This window comes from Sarcophilus harrisii, chromosome 2, assembly GCF_902635505.1.
Source record: "Sarcophilus harrisii chromosome 2, mSarHar1.11, whole genome shotgun sequence".
Taxonomy (NCBI): Eukaryota; Metazoa; Chordata; class Mammalia; order Dasyuromorphia; family Dasyuridae; genus Sarcophilus; species Sarcophilus harrisii.
The window spans coordinates 209,463,718-209,485,595 of NC_045427.1; the positions used below are offsets into that span (position 1 = coordinate 209,463,718).

A 21,878-nucleotide genomic window follows, 5' to 3' on the forward strand; every position below is an offset into this window, starting at 1 on the left:
TGAAGATGAGGGGGGAGATACTGTTCTTTCAGACCATTACAACCCTTTTATCCTTGGCAGAGTACACTAAGGATTTCTTCTCTGATCAACAGACTTTTATCTCCAATGTCCACTCCAATTACTTGGCCAAAGGAATGATTTACTAGAAACATTGATATAATTCATCTGCTTGAGGCTGACATTGCCAGACACTTTATCATACCATCTCTTAATCATTCCTTATATAACACTTATCCTTCTCATTCCCTGGAAAACACTTAGAAGAGCAGTCATCTACTATTCAGTCCTGTGCATTAAATACATTTAAAAATGTTACAAAGACCCTAATTTTTTCATCCCCACAAATTTAATACTACTGAAATTCTTAGTGTGTATAACTGGTCCAATTTAGCTACAAGATTTTAGCTTCCTGAAATCTTAGTTACACAACACCTCTTTAGTCTAAAACTGACTTTTCTGCATCTTACATAATTGATAACTAACTAGGCAATTCTAACATTAAAATAAAGAGAAAGTGTCAGGACATGCATCAGTTTCCAGGAGAGAATTTCCTTATTTTCACCAACAAAATTACAGATCTCCTTCTATTTTTCTCCTATTAGGAGTGACATCCTCTAATAAAGTCCTCTTCAGATGCCTAATATAGTAGCAGAATTGTAGCATAATGCTACAAAGTTAGGAAGACATACAAATAATCATCTATTTCCCAAGAACCTGGATAAGTTCTGAAAGGTCCTTCATTTCATTGACCATAGGGCAATGATTTCTATAGCCAGAGTGACTCCCATAGAGAGGCTACAATCTTGCATTATGGAGAACAGCACAAGTAAAATCACAATCCTTTATGTAGAAGTAGCATGAAACAATGACAATCTAGTAACTCAGATTTTCACCTTTCAATAGTACAATTTTTTAATTTTTATGTAAAGTGCCAGCTTTATGTACAAACTATTTAAAAAATAATAAAGTAAACTTTTAAAACCTGCTTTGTAGCAAGCAGTGAGGCTGCCATTTTTCCAACTATGGATGTATCTGCCTAGAAACCAAGGGTTTTATCTGTTGCATTAAACTAGCTTAAAGGATCTCCCCATTCTAAAGGCCAAAATGGCTAAGACATTTGAGCTACAGAAAACCATCTAAGATCAGTCTTCTTGCAAAAGCATTAATACTTTCATTTTCATCTTCAGATCTTTTACAAAAATCTGAGTAGCTTGTGTCAAGAACCACCACACCACACCCTGAAAATGTTAATTTCCGAGGTAGCTACACAACAGTCTCAAAGGCCAATAATGGCTATTTTTCTTAGTACAGTCATTTCACTGTGTAGCATTAAAAGCAACTGATTTTCCTGGTGGGGGGAAAAAACCAGCTAATAGCATGTTTTCAATTCATCTAGAAGTCTGCATCCAAGGTAAAAGAATTCCCAGTTGAACTTGACATCACTCCCATTCTCTGGTATTCTCCTACTCTCTTCTCAAAGAAGTTAGTTTTTCCTTCCAATGAGATATTCTCCATAAAATCAAATGGATTTTCTGCCCTAAAAATCTGAAAGACAAAGTTCAAATCAATACGAATTTAAACCAACCTTTTTTGTATACCATATTTAACACTACAACAAAAACTATTTAAAATATCTTACCTTGCTAAAACCTAGTTCCAACATGAGTCTGTCTGCTACAAATTCAATATACTGTTTCATTAAAGTGCAATTCATTCCAATCAATTTTACAGGCAAAGCTTCAGTCAAGAACTCCTATAAAGAAAAAAGAAAAAATACATATTGTTTTAAAAAGTTATAACCTAAAAATGATTTACATTTTGAAAGAAAAGTGAGAAAATGGTTAGATTACCTACCTGTTCTATCCTAACAGCATTGATGATAATTTCTTTTACTCTTTCTTCTGAAGGCTTATGTACCAGGTGTTTGAACATTAAGCAAGCAAAATCACAGTGTAAACCCTAAAAGAATATTTAAAGAGATATTCATAAAATAATCATCAAGTCAATAAATGTTCTGTCAAATACTTAAAACCTATTTTGCTATCTCTCCAAAGTTTGGACTTGCCTGTGTGGATTCTCTGATAATGTCAGTATAGTAAATGTTTTAGAAAAACTACACTGGAAAAGTTGAGTACAGATCTTGTGGCAGACTGTCTACTTTCTGATAATTTGACTCAATATCCCCATGATCCCCCTTCCACTTTTGCAAAAGCTATAGTAAAATGGAAAAATAGAGCAGAGGTTGCCAAGAACCAGCTTTTAGGGTATGTATAAATATCAACTATAAACAAAAAATAAATATATAATTATAAATTTATAAATAATAAATATTAAATAAGGTAGACACCCTTACGTGGACTTCTAGTTTACTGAGCAGTTAGACATACCATAGGGAGAAATGAATTAGTCTCACTTTAAGTGAATTAAGATAGGGAATTGCAATTTATTAAAAGTATTCCTTTTGGAGAGACAAAGGAGTTGATGGAATTGATTTCATGGACTATTTGGTCAACTAATTACAATACTCAGGATGCCCCTAAAAAAATCTCCATGGAAATAACTGCTTATGTACCCATAATTCGGTACAACTTTATTAAAAGTCACTATAAAACAATAGTGCAAGAGAATGGTGAAAGTTGGCTCAGGATCAAGATACCAAGACATGATAGGACCATCAAACCTATATTTACTTTAGGAAAATTAGCAAACACTCACTGGACATGTCCACATTCAAATTTATTCTTTCACTAACAATGAAATTTTTCTTTATAGAAAAGAACTAGCTACTAATTTTAAATTGCCTTTTCTTTTTCCAATTTACTATTTGGATTAAAAATTTAAAAAAAAATCAATATCAAATTAGTATACAATTTGTAATCAAAATAAGTTTAAATTGACTTTGAACTTTTAAACTTTAAACAGAGAAAGGAAATGGATAAAGGAAATTATCATTTCCTAAGATTTAACCAGTGTAAATAACATTTTTATAAAGCCTAAAGAAAACTAGAAATTACCTCAATCAACAAATACTTCATCTTTTCAAACAGAGCATTAGCAGTTAAGGGGAACACAAATTAAAAACAGTAGTTTAAAACTGATTTTCAGTTTATGTGTATAAAGAATGATTGTCACCTAATGACATATATTTGAATAGACAGGCTATAGGGTTAGAGCATAATAAGCACATATCCTGGACAAAGGTTTAAAGATAATAAACTAAATCAAGAACTGAAGAAAAACCTGCATTTAGGAAATTGTGATGACCTCAATTTTTTTCTGGAAATAGAATCTCACTTTTTGGTCTTTCAGCTATGGAGATGCAGATCTTAAAATACCATAATTTCAGAATAATAAAAATTACAGGTCACAGGTTTATAGAATCATGTCATAAATTTAAAAGGTTTAGAGAACATAATAAGCCAATTCTCTCTTAGACTGTAAGCTCCTTAATAATAATAAATAACATCCTTTGTGCACTTCTATGTGCACAAAATAGGTACTTGTTTTCTATTAGGGGACTGAGGCAGAGGGGTGAAATAATTTATTTGAGGTCCTAAGTTACAAGTTTTTCCACTTTTACCTGTTGCCTCTAGTTTAAGAGGAAAATGATTGTAATTTGCTGAAGATAATTTTTGTGGCAGATTTGGGATGGGCCCAGGCCCTCTGATTTCAAATTGTTGCTTTCACTAAAACATTAAATTGATGACTATAAAATGAAGGGGGAAGAGTCTTATACTTGGAATAAAATAGAGGAATAGTGTGTGCATGTACATGTACATGCGCTATCACTTTTTATTTTGGACCCAAATTTATTAGTACAGAAAACTCCCTCTACTATTGCAGAACTGTAATTCTCCTAGTTTTTGTGGTTGTCTAGGGACATTGAGAAATTTGATTTTCCCAGTAATAACATGGTATCTATCTTATTACAGATCCTCCAATGATAAGAAATATTCTGTGGTTATTAATAAATATCAATTCCAGAAATGTTATTTTAACTGCCCATAGTAGGTGAACAACTATCACTAAGAAGCTTAAATTGATCTTCAAAGTCTAGATCTAAAAGGCTTCATGACTTAATGCTTCACTTAATTACCAATTATGAAGATTGCACTTTTAAGGAGAGTAAGGTTTGCCACATTTCTTACATACTAATCAAGATGAAAACCTATCAGTTCCAGAGCTCTATCCATGACTGTCTGAACTATCCAATTTTAAGAGCTGTTTCAAAACACACCTTGACCTTACTCAAAGTTTATATAGAGAATCAATTTCTCATGGACTTAGCTCAGTTAGGTTGCCATAGAAAAACTACTCAAAACATATAATCTTATTTCATATTCTATCATTCAATTCAAGCATCCTACCACTATCAAATCAACCTAAATGCACTCACTAGAGACACCAGAACCAATCAAAGGCTCTTTAAAAATTTCAAAGACACTGAATATCAGGAATTTATAGAATATTAGGAATTAAGTTTAAATGCCTATTATGTGTACAGCATTTTTTATTGTGCATTATAACTAATATGAATTTAAGCAGCTGCATTATTCAGGCCAATGGCTTCTAACCTTTAATAATGATGTCTGCTTTATAATGTAACAACCAATAAAACACCTAACCTTTTCTCTTTTCCCACCAACAATATATATTATACTATTAGTGTCAGTATAGAACAATGAATGTTTCTGTATAGATTCTATGATCCACCAGATTGGGTAGTTATTTTAAAAAGTCTGAACTTATATATTACATTAACATTCACTCACACAGAGTAAAGGAATCAAAATATTTCTGAAGGGAGACAGTGGTGTAGTAGAAAAAGAATTGACTATAGAAATTCGAGAATCTGCCTTCAAATTCCACATCTAATGCTTTCTACTTATATGATCTTGAGCAAGCCACAATCTGTTAGCCTTACAGAATGAGCGGAGTTGGAGTGGACAGTTCCTTGAAGCTCTAACTCTATGACCCTTCCAAAATAAGTTACATGAATAATTTTCATTTGGTTAACTCCAAAACAATTATAGAGATACATGTTGTAACGCCCACAATTTGTTCATATATTTACCTCATCTCTACTAATTAGTTCATTAGAAAAAGTTAATCCAGGCATTAAACCTCGTTTCTTGAGCCAGAATATGGATGCAAAAGAACCAGAAAAGAAGATTCCTTCAACAGCTGCAAAAGCTACAACACGTTCACCTGTTGACCAAAAAGACCCATTTGTTCATTTTATGCAAGATTTTAAGAATCACAAGAAATCTCTATGTCATTTAAATAGGAAGCACTACCTTGTCAAGATAACCATTCAACATAAACTAGCACTTTAAAATTAGTATCAATAAAAGCTTTCTTGTAAACCTAGAGTGATAACTAACAGAGGCCTCCTTTCATTTCCCATAGCTATAAACATGTCATATTTTCATGCAGCTAAGAATGGGAAGTCTAGCCTCCAAAGGATAAGACACCTGCTACAACAATGGCTGTTTCATCTCTGGAGACAAACCACTAACATGACTTTGCATAGTAAAATGGGCACTGTGCTTGATAGTTAAGAAATGCTAGTTCAAAATGTTGTTCAGTATGACCTGCTAAATCATTTTGTGTCTTTAATATTTTACTTGTAAGAAGGTATTAGAATTATGACAAATATTGAGTAAGAGTATTGTTTAAAGAAAAAGTTTGCTTTGATGTAATTCCTGTTATTATCTTAGCAATATATTATACTTAGCGAGTTCCCCAAATATATTTACCATATGTTGCTTCTTTGTCCCCAATCCATCTCAAGGCCCAGTCAGCTTTCTTTTTAACACAAGGTAGTGTTTCAATGGCATTGAAGAGAAATTCCCTAGGAAATTTGCATAACATTAGGAACCAGTCACTTATCCTTCAATGAAGGATAACAAATGATATCAATCTCAGAAATGATAATGTAGAACCTTAATATGCAGCATTTATAATCTTTAAAGCTTGCAAAGGCTCACAAATACTTTATTTTGTCCTTCCAACAATCCTCTAATATTTATAAAATGCTTAGCAGCTTGTCATAATAGTACCTATTATATAGAAGGAAACTGATATAAACAGAGGTTAAGTGACTTGCCTATACAGTCATATAGCTAGTCTCTGAAGATGGATTTGAATTCTAGCCTTCCTGATTCCAGTCTAGTTGTCTCCAACTATAATTGAGAGACAAGAGAAAAGTATATTATAGTGGGTGATGAGCTATCTACTTGAGGCACAAGGCCTGCCTACATGACCCTAAGTAAAGTTACTTAATAGGCTCCAGGCAACTCTCTTAATCTGAATTGATAAGCTTATCTTCACAAATGGAATTCCAGGTCTAGTCTTAGCCCTAATGAAAAGCAGTATGAGCTGATCTGAGAGTTTAGAAGAGCCCCAGCACAAATACAAGGGGGGTTGTGTGAACCTCTTCTTACCAAAGTCTATTTTATATCTTATTTAAAAAGCCAATTCACATTTTAAGAGCAGAACATTAAAACTTCAAAGCTTTCATAGGTCCTTGCTTCTTAGCTCTCTGGAAAGCAATTTAATCACAAATTGTATCTTGTACAGAATTTTCAAACTAGCAATAAATACAAGACACATATCTAAAATCATAACTTAGAAATAACAAAGTTTATTCTTGCCCTGTGTATTTCTGGTTCCTTAGAATTTTAACAGTGAAAAGCTTTAACTTATTCTGGTATTTATACAATATTTTGCACATACATCATAGGATATTTAGAGGTGGAAGGGACTTTTAGAGCCTATCATAGTTCAAACCCATCATTTTACAGATGAAGAAAATGGAAGAGATTAAATATGTCCAGGATTACACAGCAGTATGTGAACATATATACATTGAAATACACACAGCAATATTTGAACTTAAATCTGGACCAGTGCCCTATCCACTACTAGGTTGTGGGAAACTGATAGAGAGAAAACCAATATCCAACCCTGGTTAAACTTTATTGTAGCTCATCTACTCCAACTGAGGTCCAGTAATTTCCTTATTTTTATAAAGAGAGAATGCCATTCACTCAGGCTCCCAAATAACACTTCAGCTTTAAAACTAGATCTGTCTTTTTCTTCCTTTGTAACCTTCTTCTCAATTGTTCCTTTCCATTCTCCACTCTACCACCTTAGTTCAGACTTTCACATGAAACAGAATATCGAACTACAAAGACACCTTTCCCCTTTATTAGCTGTTTACCCCAATAAAATAAGTTTTTATGAGAATAGTACCTACCTTCCAGATTGTAAACAGCTTGCCAACCAAAAAAACAGAGATAACTTGAACTGCTACCTTACTAGCCTTCTCTTATCTTGCCTAGGCCTCATTCAATTTACTCCCCCCACCCAAGTCCCTAAGGTTTTTGTACTCTTTTGGCAAGATCTAAGCACATTTTATTGCCTTTATTTTTCTTTTACATCCACATACTCTACCTTTAAAACTCAGCTTAATATGAACTTCTCTGCTTGCTCATCAGAAGTAACTTTTATTTTTTAGTTCCTACGAGCACTTTACTGTACAATTTTAAGTCAGTATATATATACCTGATCTTCCCTAATGATTATAAACCCCTTGAGGACAGAAATCACATACTATTCATTATCTCCCTTACAGTACCTAGTCCTAAATGTAATATTCCTATTTTTTTTTAAAGAAATGATTGAATCTGTAGTCAAGAAACTTCACCTCTGTTTTGCCATTAGCTATGTTATACCTATTAGCTATTTTTAAACAGAAATCTAACAAAAGCAAATACATAATAATTGGATTTTTGTTCAATCTCTCATAATCTGGAAGCAATTATGAAATCTTACATATATTATGGATTTATAGACATTCATTTAATATTAAATGAATTTCTCAAATCCAACCAGTAATTTATATACAGCTAATATTATCAAGTCCTAAAAGAAAATCAAATACAAATATAAAGCTAGCAATACCAACCTTTCTTTGGAGTCCTTAATATAAGTGTCAATAAGTAGACTATACATTTCAGAATGTATGTTTTCCATAGCAATTTGGAAGCCATAGAAACAACGGGCTTCAGTTATCTGTACTTCTTGGCTAAACCGCTCCACCTAGTGGACAAACATCAAAATTAAAACACCAAGTAAGATGCAGCTCTCCAGATACTAACTTGAAAGTTTGATTTCTTGGCTAATTAGGGATCAATTAATAATGAAACTCTAGGGTTTTTAAGTCAGGGTAAAAGCCTAAAACATACCTAAACCAGCTGACAAAAATGCTTACAGACTATATGAAAAATTTTTTTGAGTAGAGACACTACCTAATTTCACACTACTTTCCATTTTATTAAAGACATTAGGACAATAAGCTGAAAGGTGAAAAGGCCTTTCTTCTATGGCAATTTTTTTTTACTCTAAGAGATTAGATGCTTCTCAACGAGATCAACCAAATCATTTCTAATGGAGCAGTAATGAACTGAACCAGCTACGCCCAGAGAAAGAACTCTGGGAGATGACTAAAAACCATTACATTGAATTCCCACTCCCTATATTTATGCCCACCTGCATTTTTGATTTCCTTCACAAGCTAATTGTACAATATTTCAGAGTCTGATTCTTTTTGTACAGCAAAATAACGTTTTGGTCATGTAAAAAAAAAAAAAAAAAAAAAAGAGAGAGATTAGATAATTCTCATAAACTTACCAAATTTTCATTTACTATGCCATCACTTGCTGCAAAGAAAGCTAACACGTGAGAAATAAAGTATTTTTCCTCAGGCTTCAGTGCTTCCCAGTGCTGAATGTCCTTAGAGAGATCCACCTGAAGATTAAAAGTTTAGTTTCAGTACAAAAGTAATTTAAGCTTTCCTTAGAGAAATGTATAAGATGATGCACCCATCAATTGTAATACCTACTCCCATTCACATGAGAATAAGCCTAATCTCCCACTGGTTGGCAAACTAAGGACCAGACTAAACCAAAATTTAATATTTGTATCTTCAATCCCTAAGACAGAACATTATAATAGAAGACAGGGAGCAAGTCCAGATTTGCAATTTCGTCAATCTAGGGGCCTGTCAGTAAGGAAACTCCCTCCAAAAATCCGAGCATTTCCCTGGTCTTCTATATAGAACGGACTGATGGGTTCTTACAGGACTTGTTGCAGACAGTTTTTTAGAGGCAGGTCTGAAATCCCAGTCTTTCTGGTTCAATTCTAGCCCTTTACTGTGTCAACACCAGGTTTTCAGTTACATGGGCAAAAGTGTAAATAAGACCATGCCTGGCCTAAAGAAATCTACAGCACTTAAGAGGGAAGAATCTCAATAGTTTTAATGGAACAAAAAGAATGCAATTCTCCACCACCCAAAATGAGGTGGGAAAGGTTCCTTTTTCCAATAAAAGGTGATGGGAATGTAAATCGAGGTTTCAAAGGCATTTCCCAAGTAATCCGGTCAAGAGGACGCCTCACCTCCTCAGCTGTCCAGAAGGAAGCTTCTGCTTTCTTATACATGTGCCAAATGTCCTGGTACTCAATGGGGAAGATGACAAAGCGCCTGGGATTCTCCCTTAGGAGCGGTTCATCTTCACTGCTGGAGGGAGCAGGCTCACTGGGGGCTTTTACCTACACAAAAAGGGTCAAAAAAAATCAACAAACCCCAAAAACGTTCCATGAGAAGGAAGCCTTCTATGGGAAGGGGAGAAGGAAAAGATGAATGTGAATGGGAGAAGGGGGGCGACAAGGCGGGAAAAGGAGAGGAAGGAGAAAAGGGGCGGGGAAAGGAAGGGGGTGGGCCCAGAGGGGAGCACCGATTGGGTAATCGGCGAACAGCTGCTCGGAGACAAAGAGGCATTTGGCGCCAAGACCGAATTCCGCCGGCTTCGGTTTCAGCTTCCCCCCGCCCCCATTTCCAGACAGAGCTGCCCCTCCCGGCCTGGACTCCCCTTCCCCGCCGCCAAGGGCAACTCACCGGCTCTGAGGGCTCCTGGAAAATCTTTCTCGCCGTCTTAGTGGCCAGAATGCGGGTGCTGTTCGTGGAGGGGGGCTGGAAAAGAAGCGAGCGCAGGCGCGCGTGAGGCCGAGGGTGGGGGCCCGCCCTGCCCCCACCGCGGGGCTGCCCAGCCCAGCACCGGCTCCCCCCGGCACGCCTGCCTTATCTCGGCGGTCCGCGCACACAGGCACACACGCCGGCGCGCTCTGCCGGGCGCACGCAGCGTCCAGTGATCACCGAGCACCCGGGTGCCAGGCGGAAAAATGGAGATGGACAAAGTCGGGAGTTTCGGGCTTTTCCAGAAGCTTACACCGCGCGCGCGCGCGCACACACAGCAAACAAACAAACAAACAAACAAACAAACAAACAACCCCCCACGGACCGTGTTCTCCGACCCCCCACGGACCGTGTTCTCCTTGTCTGTAAGCTTGAGCGCCTTGAGAGGCGAAAGACGAAGCTGCTGCTGCTGCTGCTGGTCGGGGACCGTGGAGAGCGGAGAGCGGGAGGACAGCATGGCGGCAGCTGGAGAGGTGAAGTGCGAACAAGCAGCAGAAAGCAAGTGGGTCCGGAGCAGGTGGGACGACGCTCCTAGACAGGACAGAGGTAAAGCATTCAAAGCGACCGGCGCGCTTCTCGGTTCGGCCTTATATCCTATTCGAAGTTGGCGCCATATTCCCTTACAGACCAATCAACGATGGAGGGCGAACCCATTCGCCGCCCTCTCATTGGCCGTGGTTTTGGGGTCAAATCACTCCTCCCGTTGCCATTGGTTGGAAGGGTCGCGCGGGAGATTCGAGAGAATCTCGGGGCGGGGGCGCGCGCGCTTTCCCGGGCCCTAAAACTGCCGGGACGGACTTCGCCTGGAGATCCGGGCACCCGTGTGAGTCAGAGATGCCGGGGCATTTAATCGTGTCTCAGAACTGCCGGACTGCAAAGGGCCCTGACCCAGAAAACCGCTGCCTTTTGCGGGGCGGAAATCAGCGACCCGTGTCCCCTTTCACGCCCGTTCTTGGCAGCAAAAGCCCAAACTATCTTAAGATTCCCGGTAAATGAGGACGGGAGGAAAAAAGAACGAAAAATGAGTGTTTTTTGTTTTCTCTCCAAAAATACAGTATAATTCTACAAGTAGCCTCGGCCTGGGTCTGGGGAAACTTCCGTTTCCGATTGGGGAATTTTCCGTGGATTGCAGCGCGGCCATCAGTTAGGAAATAGCTTTCTGAGACACTAATGAATTAGAATGAAGTCCGAAGTTAGAAACCTCACTTTGCAGCCTCACTTTCTGCGTGGGCCCGGAACAAGGTACCCCCTTTTTTCGAGCATAATCGTGTTTTCTGGGTCTCGGGAACTGGTGAAGTGGAAGGAGGCTGAGGTTAAGGAGTCTGTGAATTCCCGCCAGGTTCTAAATCCTCCTAATTCGCGCGACCCCCGATCTCCCCTCCCCCCAATCCTCTTTACTAATCTTTTTTTCCCTTATATCTCACCAGAATGGCGAAAGATTTCACAATAGAACTTCTGGAAATGCCAGTAAACTGTGCCGAGGGATTTTGTAATTATTTTACAATCAACTTTATGTGGCACAGTGACCTTGAGATAGCATCGAATCCGGTACAGTCATAAAATCAAATATCTTGGAAATCTAGAGTGACTATATTGGAGTTCTACTTTTTCTTCTTAGAATAATAGATTGAGAATTGGAAAGGAATGACTTCTTTTCTTCCATTCCACGCCTTTACTAGTACTCCTATGTTTCTCTGAAATAAATCAGTAGGTGCAGTTTGGAAATTGAATATCTATTAGTATTTGTCAGACTAACAGTGCTACTTCCTGAACTGTACACTTCAATCTCCATTCATAATAAAACAAACAAAAATAATTATGCTAATTGCATTATTCGAACCCAGAAAAAAAACTCCTGAAAATAATTCCCGAGGATTGCTAATTTGTTATTGTTAATGTATTTAATATAGAGTTCCAATTCAAGAAGCTGTACAAAACAGATTTCAATTTGTAATTTCTTTGCCCTACTGAGGACAAAGGGTGTGGTAGGCAAGGAAGGAAGGACATACCTTGGTTTTTTTTTTGTGGGTGTGGTTTTTATGATTCATAGAGTAGTTAGGACATTTTCATCTTGCAAACTAAAAAAATCCAGGCAGGAGATAAAGAAAATAGAAGTCAAAGAGAAACTCCATACACACATATGTGTATAAAATCTAATTTAATTTAAAGGCCTCATGTAGTCAAACATTCTTAAAATTGTTTAAATTTTCAACCCTTGGTCTAGAAATATCCTTTAGAAAAAACTCCTTAGATAACATCTTTTTTTTTTTTTTTTTTTATAACTTTTTATTGACAGAACATATGCATGGGTAATTTTTTTACAATATCATCCCTTGCACTCCCTTCTGTTCCAGCTTTTCCTTTTCCTCCCTCCACCCCCTCCCCTAGATGGCAAGCAGTCCTGTACATGTTAAATAGGTTGTAGTATATCCTAGATACAATATATGTGTGCAGAACCATACAATTCTCTTGTTGCACAAGAAGAGTTGGATTCAGAAGGTAAAAATAACCTGGAAAGGAAAACAAAAATGCAAGTGGTCTACATTCATTTCTTCTTTCTCTGGATGTAGCTGATACTGTCCATCATTGATCAATTGGAACTGAATTAGATCTTCTCTTTGTTGAAAATATCCACTGAAAATATCCAGAATACATCCTCATACAGTATTGTTGTTGAAGTGTATACTGATCTCCTGGTCCTGCTCATTTCATTCAGCATCAGTTCATGTAAGTTTTTCCAAACCTCTCTGTATTCAAACTGCTGGTCATTTCTTACAGAACAATAATATTCCATAACATTCATGTACCACAGTTTACCCAACCATTCTCCAATTGAGGGACATCCATTCATTTTCCAGCTTCTAGCCGCTACAAACAGGGCTGCCACAAACATTTTGGCACAAACAGGTCCCTTTCCCTTCTTTAGTATCTCTTTGGGATATAAGCCCAGTAGTAGCACTGCTGGGTCAAAGGGTATGCACAGTTTGCTAACTTTTGGGGCATAATTCCAGATTGCTCTCCAGAATGGTTGGCTTCGTTCACAACTCTACCAACGATATATCAATGTCCCAGTTTTCTCGCATCCCCTCCAACATTCATCATTATTTTTTCCTGTCATCTTAGCCAATGTGACAGGTGTGTCTTAATCTGCATTTCTCTGATTAATAGTGATTTGGAACACTCTTTCATATGAGTAGAAATAGTTTCAGTTTCATCATCTGAAAATTGTCTGTTCATATCCTTTGACCATTTATCAACTGGAGAATGGCTTGATTTCTTATAAATTAGAGTCAATTCTGTATATATTTTGGAAATGAGGCCCTTATCAGAATCTTTAACTGTAAAAATGTTTTCCTGGTTTGTTGCTTCCCTTCTAATCTTGTTTGCATTAGTTTTGTTTGTACAAAGGCTTTTTAATTTGATATAATCAAAATTTTCTATTTTGTGATCAATAATGATCTCTAGTTCTTTGGTCACAAATTCCTTCCTCTTCCACAAGTCTGAGAAGTAAACTATCCTATGTTCCTCTAATTTATTTATAATCTCGTTCTTTATGCCTAAATCATGGACCCATTTTGATCCTATCGTGGTGTACAGTGTAAGTGTGGGTCCATGCCTAATTTCTGACATACTAATTTTCAGCTTTCCCAGCAGTTTTTCTCAAATAGTGAATTCTTATCCCAAAAGTTGGGATCTTTGGGTTTGTCAAACACTAGATTGCTATAGTTATTGACTATTTTGTCCTGAAACCTAACCTGTTCCATTGGTCAACTAATCTGTTTGTTAGCCAATACCAAATGGTTTTAGTGACTGCTGCTTTATAATATAGTTTTAGATCAGGTACAGCTAGGCCACCTTCATTTGATTTTTTTTTCCTTAATTCCCTTGAAATTCTTGACCTTTTGTTCCTCCATATGAATTTTGTTGTTATTTTTTCTAGATCATTAAAATAGTTTCTTGGGAGTCTGATTGGTATAGTACTAAATAAATAGATTAGTTTAGGGAGTATTGTCATCTTTATTATATTTGCTAGGCCTATCCAAGAGCACTTAATATTTTTCCAATTATTTAAATCTAACTTTATTTGTGTGGAAAGTGTTTTGTAATTTTCCTCATATAATTCCTGACTTTCCTCTGGTAGATAGATTCCCAAATATTTTATGCTATTGACAGTTATTTTGAATGGAATTTCTCTTTGTATCTCTTGCTGTTGGATTTTGTTGGTGATGGATAAAAATGCTGAGGATTTATGTGGATTTATTTTGTATCCTGAAACTTTGCTAAAGTTATGAATTATTTCTAATAGCTTTTTCACTCCTGTAGATTACATCTTTTAAAAAATCACCTTCTTCCAGTCCTATCAGTTGTCCTAACTATAAACATATAAAGCTATGAAGACTTTCCTCTTGTCTTTTGATTCTGAAAAGGAGAATGTCATTATGATAAATCAAAGAATTTAATGAGAGTGAAGTAATCAGAGAAAAGAAACTGGAAAGAATGCTAAAACACCAAAGCTACCTTCTCCCATTTAAAAAAAAAACAAACAACCTCCATTTAAGACATGTTATATATATATATATATATATATATATATATATATATATATATATATAATTTCATATAATCAATGTACCCCAAACTACTTTCTCTGTAGAAACACCTGATTTTATTTTAACATGTATTGTGTATATATGCATGTTAAAATGAAAATGGCACACTAGATATATATATGTATATGATGTGTCATAGTTTACAAAGCCATTTGTATGTATTATCATATTTTGCATTCACAATAGACTTATTATCTTTGTGTCAGATTAAGAAACTGAAATCCAGAGAAATTGAATGATTTTTTTCAAAGTCACTAAAATCACTAAATAGCAAAGATAGATGTAGAGTTTATATCATATAACTATAGACAGTGTTCTTTCCATTAAAACATAGTAGCTCCCTCAATCTTCCTTTCTGGTCTCATTCCATTTTCCTAATAGTTCAACATTCTGTCTCAATTCCCTACTTCCTAAACCTAGCTTTGCTAGGCTTTGCACTTACGTAATATACTTTTGGTGTAAAACTTTTCTACAATCTATGCTGACATCATCATCATCAGTTCCCTCTAGCTAATAGGTAATAATAATAGCTAACATTTACATAATATTCTGTGCCAGGTACTATATTAAGTGCTTTTATAATAATTATCTCATTTGATAACAAAACTTCTGGGAGGTATGTATTACTATTATCTCCATTTTATAGATGAAGCAACTAAGACAGGAAGAAATTAAGTGTTTTGCTCTGAGTTGCACAACCAAAAAGAGTCTGGCTCAGATTTGAATTCAGATCTTCTAGACTCCAGGCTTAGTATTGTATTAACTATACCATCTAGGGATCTATACACTCCAAATCCCTCTTCCAACATTTCACACACATTACCCAATTATAACCTTAGCATATCCCTCTCAAGACATTGTTTCTTTCTTTCATTCTTTTCTCTTTTCCTTTTTTTTTTTTTAATCAACAGACAGATTGTACCCTTCTCCCCCCATTGAATATAAGTTTCTTGAGGGCAGAAACTTTTTGTTTTGGTAGCATAGTACCTGACTCATGGTAGGCACTCTATTCAATATTCATTAGACAACTCAAAGATGAAATGACTACAACTGCGCTCAAATTTACAGTCTTTCCCTTACAAGACTGATTTCAGAGTATACACAATAACCATTTCAGTCAAACAGAAGACAAATTTTAGAAAAATTTCTCTCTTAAGCTCCAGATGTCCATTACCAGCTGTCTTTTGAACATCTCTACCTTTATGAGTCATGAAAATTTTGGACTCAGTTTGGAGAATATAGAATTCCTTATCTTATCCCTTTCCTAAATGTGCTCTTTTTAACTTCCAGATTTCTGTTAAAGGTGCCACAATGTTTTCAGTCACCCAACTTCACAACCACCAAATCATCCTCAACTCTTCCCTTTTCCTCATCCTTTATATCTAATTATTTCTCAAAGCTCCTGGATTCTACTTCTTCAACATCTCTCACATTCTTCCACCCCCAACTCTCCAATTCACACAGCAACCATCCTACATGGTTTGGGTCTTCTTCATTACATCTGGACTTCCACAGGCAAACTTGCCCCAAGTATCCAGAAGAAATCACTTTCTGGAAAGAGATGTTGTTGAGTACTTTTTCATTGGTATCTGATTCTTTGTTACTCTTTTTGGGGTTTTCTTGGCAAAGATAGTGGAATGGTTGCCATTTCTTCTCTAGTTCATTTTACAGATGAGGAAACTGAGGCAAACAGGATTAAATGAATTGCCCAGGATCACATAGCTAATGAATGTCTGAGGCTGGTATGGTTTTGAAATCTAGAAGCTAGAGTTAGCACCAAAAGGAGCTAGCTTTGGCCCCTCCCCAAAATGGAAACTCCAGGATAAGCTCACCATCTTCTCATTTTTTTACATATGAGGAAACAGGCTTGGAGAGGTGGCTTGCCCAAGGTCACCCATGTATTAATCCAGAGAGGTTGGATTTTAATACAACTCCTTTGACTCAGCATTCAGTGTTCTTTATAGAGGCAGCTGAGGGGTATAGTGATTAGAATCCTGGCTAAGAAGTCAGGAAGATAAATCCAAATTTGGCCTTAGAGATTTACTATCTGTGTGTCCCTTAACAAGACAGCCACTTAACTGCTGTCTGCTTCAGTTTCCTTACTTGTAAAATAAGGGTAACAAATAACGCCCACTCTTCAGGGTTGTTGTGAGGATCATATATTTAAAGGGTTTTAATAAATGTTTCCTTCTTTTATACTCTTTTGTGGGTAAAGAACACAAGTCAGGGTCTGGAAGAGGTACAAAATTTAGATAAGATATAGTCCCTGTCTTCAAAAAAATTTGTATTTATTTAGGTAACTATTTAATTCAATTCACCAAGCATTTATTAATCTCCAGACAAAATCTTCCAAAACAATTTCTGCCCTTAAAGGAACTTATTGCATTATATTGGCAGGGAAATAGGTAAAAAGATGAGTAAATACAAAGTAATTGTATAGGAGTAAGAAAATAGGAACAATTATGGGAATAGAGAAAGTACACCAGTAAGAAAAGACATTTGAGGTGAGCCTTAAAGGGAACCAGAGACTGAAAGATGGTTGGCCCGGCTGTCCCTCATGATCTGCCATTTAGTCCCTGTTTTTTTGCTATTTCCTTCTCTAATTCATTTTTACAGATGAGGAAACAGGCAAACAGGGTTAAGTGACTTGCCCAGGCTCATATAGTAGTAAGGATCTGAGGCTACATTTTAACTAGAATGTTCTTAAATCCAGGCCCAGCACTCTGTCTGCTATTTTACCTAGTTTTTCCTCCAAAAATAGCTTGCTTTTATTTTATATGTGTTTGTATATACTTATATGTGTAAATATTATTTCCTCCCAATAGAATATAATCTTCTTAAGAGGAGGTTGTTTAATTTTTTTTTTTTTGTATTTATATCTCCAGCATTTAGGGATATACTCATATCTCAAAAGTATGAGTCATATAGTAGGAACTTAATAAATATTTGTTAACTTCTTAATTGGTTGTGACAGAAGATAAAATATTATATGAAACTGAATAGGTCATAAAACTAGCTCTTGAGTATGTGAGGGAAAGAGAAATGTAAAATTAGTCTAGAAAAAGAGGTTGGAATCTGGCTATTAAGTGCTTCGTATACAAAACAAGAGCTAATAGGGAGTCCATAAAAATTCTTAAGCAGGGAATCATGTGGGCAGACCTGTCCTTTGGAAATATCAATGGAATAGTGATGTGATAAGAACAAAATCCTCCCTCATCCCCATCTCCATCCTTCATTTATTAAGCTAGTTTTCCTTAAAACATTTTGAAATATTCTTCCAGGTCTGATGAGCTCAGGGGAATAAATGCTCAGATTTTTGATAGCTCTTCCTATCAATTGAGTACAAAGCAGTCATGAGTAGCTCCAAGGATTCTGGAAATCTTGTTTGGTGGATCATGATACATACAAAAGAGCCTGACTTTATCTGAGTCAAGGTATCTTTATTGCCTATTCTTATTGAAAATCCTTTTTCTATATTTAAGTAAATTCTTTTTGTTAATTGTTTAATGTCTTATGAGTATTGTGTTCCATTATTAAACCTAGATGGCCAAAGGATTGGTATGAGTAATACCCAGCTCAGAACAAGTGGTATGGTGATGAAAAGAGAAAAGACTGAAAAGAAGTCCAATAAACCAAATAAAAGATAATAATGATCGGACCTAGAGTGACAATTATATAAATAGAGAAATGGTGAGATAAGGGGGAAATGCTACAAAAGTAGAATGAAGAAAACCAAGAATTGACAACTGATAATATTGAGGAGGAGGAGGAGGAGAAGGAGGAAGAGGAGAAGAAGAAAGTAAAGAGAAAAGTTGTGGATGGATTTGAGATTGTGGACCTGGATGAGTGCAAGGGTACCCTAGATAGAAACAGGAAAGTTAGGAAGAGAAGGGGAAAAATGAGTTTTACTTTGGATATGTTAAGTTTGAAATTTTTAATTCATCAAAGACTGTTTTATTCCATATTGCATTTTCATTTAGTGTCATTGATGTATGTTGATATTGAAAAGATGAACCTCTGTTTTCATGGTGGCATAAGGTCATTAAAGTCGATTTTTTTTTTTCATTTCCTGAAGGTAATCCTGGCTATTTTCCTCCTTGTTTGCCTCTAGCACCAATTCATTATCCATTTGTGTTGTCTGCTCCAGTACACGTAATGATGAATAAACTATAAACTTTCCTACTCAAATGAGAATACTTATCTAAGTAATACACACTTTTTTTTTATCTACTTGGCCTTTCCTTTGCAGAAATTTTGAGACCAAACAAAATATATGATTGGTCACATATCCAGAAAGCTCTGTGAAGAATCACAAATCACAAAATTTCCCACAGAAAGCAATAGAATTGTGGGTGAAAACAGGCTGCAACATATACCAATGAGAAATCTTTAATAATAATAATAATATAGATGTTCTTTTGTGGTGGCAAAGAATTGGAATTTTTAAAAGTATTCATTAGTTGGGGAAGGATTAAACTAATTGAGGTACATGATTGGGTTGGATATTATGGTACAATAAGAAATTACAAGCAAGATGTTTTCAGAAAAACTTGGGAAAACTATGTGAACTGATACAAAATAGTGTGAGCAAAGCCAGGAGATCATTGTACACAGTAACAGGTATATTGTACAATGATCCACTGTGAAGGACATAGCTATTCTTAGCAATAGAAGGATACAAGGAAGTTCCAAAGTTCCTAATTTTGATATTGTTGTCTCAGAAAGTATGGAGACCTAATGAGAGGAAGAGAGACAGTTAATGGCCTATTGCTAGAGCAGTCAGATCAGAACACATACAGCTTTTATCGTGTAAATTCACTGTGTTATGTAAATGAGATTTGTGGCACCCCTCTTCCCCCAAATTATAATAGTAAGGTCAAAAATCATTGATTGTAATAGTTATAAAAATAAAAAAATATTGCAAGAATTACCAAAATTGTGATAGACATGATATGAGCATATGCTGTTGGAAAAAAAATGATATTGATAAACTTGTTCAAAGCAGAGTTGCCTCAGACTTTAAGTTCATAAAAACAAATAAAAAAACAAACAAAAAAACCCCCCCAATATCTGTGAAGTACAATAAAATGAACTATGCCTTTAATTGGGTTAGGTTAATGCAAATCAAGTGCTAAGTGAAATGTCTAACAGGAAAGGTTAGAGCAAGAAGAGATATAAGAGATTATTTTTCAATAATTTTCAAGATTCTTAACTTTTTCTGTGTTATGGATCCTTGGCAGTCTAAGTCTAAAGACCTCTCAGAATAATTTTTAGATGCATAAAATAAAATATAATTATAAAGAAAATTAAATATGTTGAAATGTAATTGTTGGTGTTTGATATGAAAAAAAAAAAAAAGTCTTGTGGGTGAAATGGTTGTTCTGAGGAGTTTTAAAAGATAAGGTAAAAGCAAGGAGAACATGACATGTATAAACAGAGACAGAATGAAGTAAGTCCAACCTAGAAAACAATATTTATGCAAATAGCAATATTATAGAGTAAAACAATTTTGAAAGACTTACAAACTTGGATCACCATACTGACTAAGCCTTGCCTTCAGAGATATAAGATGCAGACACACACACACACACACACACACACACATACATAGCCATTCTGCTTGACTGTGCTTATTCTTATAATCCTAGCTTTTCTCTCTGTCAATCAGGGTTAGATAAGAAGGAACTATTAAGGATGGGCAAAGGAAGAGGGTTACTCAATATTTTTTAATGCATAGAAATGAAGGAAGTTCTGAGGGAAGCAGACAATAATGTTAAGTAATGTGCAGAATATACTATATCCTTTTTAAAAATGGAGATTCATCATTTCATATAGAACTCTCTTATGTTTTGCCTTATTTATAGAAATACTTTTTTTGCGTTAAGTTCAGAATAAAAAAAGTGGGTTTTTTTAAAGTACTGTTATCTATTTTTTAAAAAAGTTGATACACATTAAATTAAAAACATGTGATCTAAACTAAATCTTCCACTTTATAGGCAGAATAACCAAGGCCCAGAAAACAGAAGTAGCTTGCCTAATAATACTAACTCACATGATAAAGGACTTTAAAATGTATAGGATGCTTTGCCTAAAGTCACTCAAATTAAATTCCTATTCAGTTATGAGTTGGATTAGATAAACTCTGGGTTCCCTTTCAGTTCTCAGATTCCATGACTTTATTAGGGTAGAGTTTAGATCAGCACTGTCCCTCAGACTGTTGGAGGTCCAGACCATAGTAAAAACAAAAATTTTGTTTTGTGGGCCTTTAAAGAAACTTCATAGCCCTGGGTGAGGGGGATAAACCTCCTCAGCTCCTGCATCTGGCCCACGGGCCATAGTTTGAGGACCCCCTGGAAGAAGTTCTGCTATCCTTTATACCATGATTTTCCTGAGAGAGAAATCCTAATATAAGGACTCTCAATTAAATTGATTTTGGTCTTATTGATTGGATGGATATTCTCCTTGGAATATCTATCAACCAATCAAAGCATTTATATTAAGAAAAAAAGTTTGTCATTCGTAGCCATTCTCTCAGAGAGTAGACCTGGACATTCTATAAAAGAAAAATAGTAATGAGCTCTTTTGAGAGTGAGAAGGTCAGTAGAGCCCCCATGAAGCGGCTGAACAGGGAATGAACAGGACTATGGACTGAGTGAAATACATACAGGGAGATGATGAAAGCATCTATGTTAATCTCTACATATTTTAGGTAATAATCACTAGGAAGCAGAGAAGTCCCAGCTGCATAAATTAACCTCACAAAGATATAATGATAAAAATCTTTTAAAACTGAGACACTTTAAGCTGACTTCATTTTCACCATCTTTTGATATGGTCTGTCTTTTAGCTCAGAAAATATTTGTACTCTTAGCTTATCTAAATGTATTCATTTTAAGTGAATTAGTTTTTTAGGTTTCTAATTCCAGCTCTTTTCCATCTCTTCATTTCATTTCATTTGACTTTTTGACTTGTCTGGTAGAACCTGTTTCAGAAAGATAACTTAGTAAAGTAAACTAATTAAAGTAAAATATTGTAAAATAGCTTAGACCCAAATAAGCCCAGGCAGGAAGTTAATTGGCTCCTAAAGTCATATCCTCAACCTACATCAACAAGAGGATTTGATTTACTTGCTTTCTAATAGGTTAGACTTAGAGCTGTTGGTTGCTGGACTTTCTACTCCAATTAATTATAATTATAAAAACTTGTATTTCTGTAACACCACTATTTAC

The 21,878-nt window shown here is 35.7% G+C and overlaps 1 protein-coding gene and 1 long non-coding RNA gene across 3 annotated transcripts; one reads left to right on the top strand and one right to left on the bottom strand.

Moving 5' to 3' along the window:
* Positions 1 to 827: 827 nt before the first annotated feature.
* Positions 828 to 10,600, bottom strand: RRM2 (ribonucleotide reductase regulatory subunit M2). 2 transcript variants are annotated; one of them, XM_012540723.2, is made up of 10 exons: positions 10,365 to 10,600; positions 9,962 to 10,036; positions 9,463 to 9,615; positions 8,698 to 8,814; positions 7,973 to 8,106; positions 5,760 to 5,854; positions 5,075 to 5,208; positions 1,855 to 1,959; positions 1,640 to 1,753; positions 828 to 1,545 (listed from the first exon to the last, which is right to left on the bottom strand). In XM_012540723.2, exons 1-10 carry the CDS (start codon positions 10,494 to 10,496, stop codon positions 1,393 to 1,395), a joined length of 1,212 nt encoding a protein of 403 aa, XP_012396177.1. In that variant the 5' UTR covers positions 10,497 to 10,600; the 3' UTR covers positions 828 to 1,392. The 2 variants fall into 2 exon arrangements, with proteins under 2 accessions (XP_012396177.1, XP_012396178.1); XM_012540724.2 differs by having other exon boundaries at positions 10,389 to 10,599.
* A 91-nt stretch (positions 10,601 to 10,691) lies between these two features.
* Positions 10,692 to 11,852, top strand: LOC111718814. Its single transcript, XR_002769246.2, has 2 exons — positions 10,692 to 11,281; positions 11,467 to 11,852. It is a non-coding gene; the product is annotated as an uncharacterized LOC111718814 (long non-coding RNA).
* The last annotated feature ends 10,026 nt before the right edge of the window (positions 11,853 to 21,878 follow it).